At 33.4% G+C, this 6,721-nt stretch overlaps 1 protein-coding gene across 1 annotated transcript; it reads right to left on the bottom strand.

Annotated features, from left to right (window-relative positions):
• Window positions 1-309: 309 nt before the first annotated feature.
• LOTGIDRAFT_155365 (hypothetical protein) lies at window positions 310-5,344 on the bottom strand (the record flags this gene model as incomplete). Its single annotated transcript, XM_009066931.1, has 4 exons — window positions 310-491; window positions 849-1,289; window positions 1,633-2,151; window positions 5,038-5,344. 4 exons carry the CDS (start codon window positions 5,342-5,344, stop codon window positions 310-312), a joined length of 1,449 nt encoding a protein of 482 aa, XP_009065179.1.
• Window positions 5,345-6,721: the final 1,377 nt, after the last annotated feature.

Genomic DNA, 6,721 nt, shown 5'->3' with positions numbered 1-6,721 from the left:
GAGTCAGTCTGCCCCCTATTTGTACCCCCTGTCTCGGAAGACCGGCACCACCACTGTTAATAGTATTAATATTTAATAATGGTGTGTGTTAGGTATACACAGACTGTGAATTAAGGTTTATAGTTCATTCTTATTGTATACAACAGGCTTCTGACAGAAATAACTATTTTGCAATTATTTAAAAACACAATGTCGCTTAGTTGAATGTAAATCATAGAATGACACTGTTGTAACATATTTGCTAATAATTCACAACACAACAGCACAATTATTGTACATATGGCACACTTGCTTACACATAACATATTCTCACTGGCGCCGCACAAACCTGATAAAATAATTCTGTGGTGTAAAGGTAAGTCCTGGATTGGATTTTAAAGAAGGTAATTCGCCGCTTTCTGGCGGTAGAATTTTATATCTTTGTACTATAGAAGTTAAAAATAAATGTAACTCCATTTTAGCCAGACTTTCTCCCATACACACTCTTTTACCTGAAAAATAACATTTATGGTGGTTACTCAAAAATATACTTTTCTATGACAGTTCTATGAGTGGGAACAACAATGTTTAACCCCTATCCTGTGATATTTGTTTTACTTTGGTCTGGGAAAGTACCACTACCATGTATCACCTCAGCTGTACAAGAGGAATAACCTTCGACAACATATTAAAGAATGACTGTTTAATTTTCAATTCTCTTGAAAAATTCGTGTTTTTTTATTTGTTTTTCTTTTATTATCCACTTGCTTTGACAAATAGGTTCCAGGGATGAAAAAATGACCATTCAAATGTGTTACAGATTGCACACAGGAAGACATAGACTAGACAACAGATTTGATAATACCTACCTAAAAAGAAAGGAATAAACTGGTCTGGTTTAACAATTTTTCCTTCTGAATTCAAAAATCTTTCTGGTTTAAATTCTTCCGGATTTTTCCATGCTTCCGGATCTTTCAAAACGGAATGAATATTTGGTATAACGATTGTACCTTTTGGTATGAAGTAATTTTTGAAACCTACAGATTCTGAAGTGGCGTGGGGAACTGAGAATGGTGCAATGTCAGCCATTCTCTGAATTTCTAATGTAACACATTTACAATAAACTAGCTTTTGTTTGAATGCCATGTGTGGTCTTTTCGTAGTTCCAAGATGACGGTAGATTTCCTTGAACATGCGTTCCTGTACTTCTGGATGACGCACTAGGTATATTAGAGCCCATCTTAATGTGGTTGATGTCGTTTCTGTACCACCAACAAACAAATCACCAATAACTTTTACTAACTGATCATCTGAAAAAGAAAGAGTTGGAATCATGTCAGCTTTGGGCGTGCCAAAATTCAAATTTGAACTTGCTTCCTTATTATAAGCCTAAAACACACAAATCTTGTAATGTCGTTATATTCTGATATGTAAAGCTTCTGGTTTTAAGGTGATAGTAGATACAAGGTACTTTCTGTTAATACGACCTTGTTAGCGATAAGTCATGGCTTTTCCAGAAGGCATAACGCGTAAAATGAAAAAGGAAACAAAGCGTGAAATTGATAGAGGCACTGGCGTAGTTAGACTCTTTCCTCCCGTATATTCATTCAGAAAGCAAAACACAGTGGTCGTTATATTTTTTATTATACTTACAACTAAATGTGGTTTCACTGCCGTGTATATGCTGTCGTAATTCTAATAAATAGGCGTCTATAAAATCTCTTACTTTCTCTTCATTAAAACTCTGCCGATGTTCTTCAACTTTTTCTCGAACGAAACCTTGAACAAACTCAACGTTTTCCAGCACTTTATCAAATTTGAATAAATCTCCAGGCAGATATTGAAGAAGAGGGTAGAAGTTAAGAAAAGATGTGCCTCCAACCATTTTCAAATTTTCGTCAAAGATATCTAAGAATTTGTTGAAAAGAGGATCATCGTATTCAAATCTATCTCCAAAGACAATAGAACAGATTATATTTGATATAGCAGTCGGTATCATCCTCTTGGGGTCCACATCACGACCGTTCAGATTGTCTATAACATTTAAAAAACTGTCAATTTCTTTGTGGACTTTATCTTCAAATGATGTTTTTCCAAATCCCAATTGCCTCAAGGCCGACACAGCAAATTTTCTCTGTTCCCACCAAACTAGTCCTGATGTATTTACAATACCTGAAAAGTACATGTAAAATTAAATTAATTATCAATAACAAGATATTTTCATTGTTATAAAATGATTCAATGAATTCATTAATATAGAAATATGAAAACAGGGGTTCGTCGTTGCTCTTTCACGTTGTGTAATCTGTTCTGTTTCATCAATTCTGTTCAGTCGAAGTTTTTATGTTTTTAGTCGATCCAAAGGAGTTATCTGTTAATTTTCTTGTTCAATTGTATTTTTTTTTACGTGATATGTCGTGATTTGAGGCATCTATACCGAAGTTAAATAGTTTATAGGCTGGCTGTAGTGGACTCATTTCATATGATTTCATTGACTATGTCCGCGTTTGTTCCCATTGCAACGAATGCACGTGTTCATTGGGTCAAGAAACTCCTTCTATTTCCTAGCCCTGTTGTAATAAAGTATTATGTTAAACCGAGTCCAACAATGTATGTTGTAAATCGATAGCTCATGAGTAAGCTAACCCGTCCCATCTCATAATATGATCTTCCCTAAAGGTTAATATTCCCAGTAAATATTAGTGCTAATCCTATAATCTAATGGTGACATATCAGATCCTATGTGATATATCTAACAACATTGTATATGAAATAAGATCTGAAGTCATGATGATATCTGATTTAAACCAGACGATAATTATGATGTCACAACTACTTGTCTTTTTGCATCAAGTAACGATATCCGGCCACATTGTTTTATATCCGTTTTATGATAAACGATCTTTTATGATAAACCAATTTTTTTCATATTCATGTGTCTAAGAGGTTGAAGAGTACTTTGAAAATGTACATTTTTTAGCGGATATACACTTATAGTCCAAGACAACCGGTGCCAGGAAATGTCATACAATTGTCTATTTTTACGGCTATAATTATTGCATTATGTTTGAAATAATTACTCGCGGCCTTCTAAAAAACCAGTTACTAAGGCAGGGCAAAAATGATCGTCTAACTGCATAACCGAATTTTACGCTTCTACATATCTATCATTCTGAAATACTTTGATATCTTTGATGCCTTGAGGCTATTGGAAAAAAGCCCGAAAAACTGAACATCTTAGAACTTGATTCGTCCGATTCAAGGACTATTGTCCACAAATAATTATATTTTCATGAAGTTGTGGAAATTACAAACACAGTGTGAAACAATCATCAATGATGATACAATGAAAGTTTTTTTTCAGAGAAATGAATTGTTCACCAATAGCGTATTAATGTTTTTCTGATTCAAAACATTGTAAAGACATCATGTTTTCATGTGATTTCTGCGTTTAAAAATGAAAAAAATGCCAAATTTATTTAAACAATAACTAAAGTTAAATTATAAAACTAAAAGTCTTTGAAGCAAATAACGGCAAAAAAAATAATTTTGTCATGAGATTACGGACAGTTCTACTATAAAAATTTGATTGATTCTATCGGATGGGTGGGGGCAATCTGTGAGAGATCTTTCATCGAAGCCAAGGGAGGGGGGAGGGGGGTTGTCATCCTTAGCTATTTATTTTTCCTGATAATACAGAATGTTTAGATTAGATTTAGATCTGTCAGACTTAACAAGGCTGGGAAACTGGCCAGAGTTTTAAATTTGTTTAGAAATACAATCTCTCTGATGTTTACAATTTATTAGTTCAGTGGAAGAACGAATTCGCTTTATTCCATTTCTACACAAAGCAAAACACCCTGACATTTTAGATAACACTTGTGATTTCAATCAAAGTCTGATGTTTTTATGATAGCTGATGAATAATGGTAGTAATATTCTCTGTCGTTTACTGATGAATATAAGTGGTACATGTCTATATTTTGGTTATAGCTGATGAATAGTTGTATTTTTAAATAAAAAACTTGAAGCATAGCTGTGTAATTTGTTGTATTGTCTGATGATAAATAATTAACATTAGTAGTCTTGTTCTCTGATGATAACTAATGAATAGTTGTAGACGTGTACTCTGATGATAACTGATAAATAGAGGTAGTCTTGTACTCTGATGATAACTGATGAATAGTTGTAGACGTGTACTCTGATGATAATTGATAAATAGAGGTAGTCATGTACTCTGATGATAACAGATGAATAGAGGTAGACGTGTACTCTGGTGATAACTGATGAATAGAGGTAGACGTGTACTCTGGTGATAACTGATGAATAGAGGTAGACGTATACACTGATGATAACTGATGAATAGAGGTAGACGTATACACTGATGATAACTGGTGAATAGTTGTAGATGTGTACTCTGATGATAACTGATAAATAGAGGTAGTCATGTACTCTGATGATAACTGATGAATAGCTGTAAACGTGTACTCTGATGATAACTGATGAATAGGGGTAGACGTGAACTCTGATGACAACTGATGAATAGAGGTAGACGTATACACTGATGATAACTGATGAACAGAGGTAGACGTATACACTGATGATAACTGGTGAATATATGAAATTGAAAGCAATCTATCGAGATCTACAAGTATGACATTTAAAATAACACTGATTAATAGTAAATGTCTGTTTGAGAAAGTTTTGAAACGGGTTATTCTAGCTATACCTTGTACGTGGAGAATACTGTCAATTTTTTTCTCTTTCAAAAGTTTTCCAAATCAAACAGAAACTGACAAAATCAATTAGGTAGACCTGACTGGTACTATTACCATCCTGGATGAAGATAGAATTGAAGTACAGACCAAATATACTCGAAAGAGTAAGCTATACGAGCCAATTGCACTATACAACCGTCAAGATACCGCTTCCTTCAAATGCGAAGATATAAATGTCGATGATATAAGAGTCTTTGGATTAACTGCTAACACTTCGTCATTTATTATATCATCTAAAACTTTTTAAAATGATAAAGAGAAACATTAAACATTATCTCACCTCGCCCTTGTCCGACTTTATCTATAGTAAACATATGTGGTCTGTCTGAAAATACATCGCCTTTTTTCACGAAGGCTTCTTTTAAATTATTTAAACCATTAATAACCACTATTAATCTACTGCCCAGGTAAAAACTAAAAACATCACCATATTTCTCTCTGAATCTCCTATAAACTATTCTACTGTCACCTTTCTTTAGGGAGTTGAGGAAAATCTGTACACATCCAACAAGAGGGATATACGTCGGTCCCGGTGGAATGTTCGGAGGTTTTTTGGAAAAATGTCTCACTATGAGAAGAACTCCCATGAAAATTATCACTGTTGTTGTTTGGGTATTCATAAAACTTAACAAATATTCCAACATTTTGTACTTTTTTCACAAATCACTAAATGAATTGATGAAAGTTTAGTTTAGAAATCACTATTTGAAATGCAGGTTTGGTTCAGAAATCACTTTTTGAAATAAAGGTTTGGTTCACAAATCACTTTTTGAAATAAAGGTTTGGTTCACAAATCACAATATGAAATGAAAGTTTTGATTCACAATTCACTGTGAAATAAATGTTTTAGTTGGAAGTTTGAGCTCCTAAATCTCTTTAAGAAGTGAGGGTTGCAGTAAAATAGTAAAATAAATCACTCTAAAAATGAATGTTTAGGTTAAAACAACACTATATCGCGATAGGCTAATAAGCGGATTTACAAATAACCATCTAAATAAATTGTTTGTTTTGTTAAATCACTATCAGTTCATGTATGATATGATCAAGATTCACAGTTCACAAGCTAAAGTACATATAATGCAGATTATCAAATCACACTAAAACCTGGTGTCATTTGCTGGATTATTGATTATTCAGGAGACATAATATACCATAAATTAGAGTGAAATAATATGACACAACACAATAATGTCAGTACCAGTAGTATAATATGCTATTGTTATCTAATGACTAGATATTACTCCACCGTAAATTCACGGTATGTTTTAACATCTCTACTTCGTATTCAACTGATGCATTTCACATTAAGTACTTTCTTTCATAGATGTACATTTCGTGTAATTCCACAATTATATCCGCTTTCGATTCTCAGCCATACGTCGACTTGAAGCGTGTGTTCTTAACCACAACACATACAATACAGTTCTTCCCAGTCTAGAGTTGAGAACGTCTTTAAATAACCTCAAGTATGTAAGCTATGTCAAAGTTCCAATTCTTGAATGAATACTGGTGAGAAAATTTCTCTTCCTCGTTTCCTTAAAGTGGTCAATTAAAGAAAGGCTTGACGCAATGTCCTTAATTCTTTTATGTCGAAAATGTTCACATTTTCTACGTTTTAGAAGTACTGACATATGCCCAACACTGAATCCTTTAGTAAAGATATCATTCTATCCAGAAATGATACTGAATTCCACCTGCTACGTTTTGGTTAAGATGTTGAATTATAACCCGCTGTTAAATACTCGTTCAAGATTATAAGAGGTTCCAGTAAAGTTCAAGGTACCAGTTGTGTAACAGTGTAATAGTAGATAGAAATTGATGTGAAACACACGTTCTGTAGTTTAATCGGTGTCTGGAAAACATAAAACATGGTAATGTATAATGTAGACAAATGATAAGATTAAATCACACAGTCAATTGAATGAATCATGCTATTGTAATTTGGTCGTGGAATCTGAATTTTT

Source organism: Lottia gigantea (assembly GCF_000327385.1).
Source record: "Lottia gigantea unplaced genomic scaffold LOTGIsca_8, whole genome shotgun sequence".
NCBI classification, from domain to species: Eukaryota; Metazoa; Mollusca; class Gastropoda; family Lottiidae; genus Lottia; species Lottia gigantea.
Note: the sequence above shows the minus strand (reverse complement) of the source record. Positions and strands in the feature narration are given on the sequence as shown.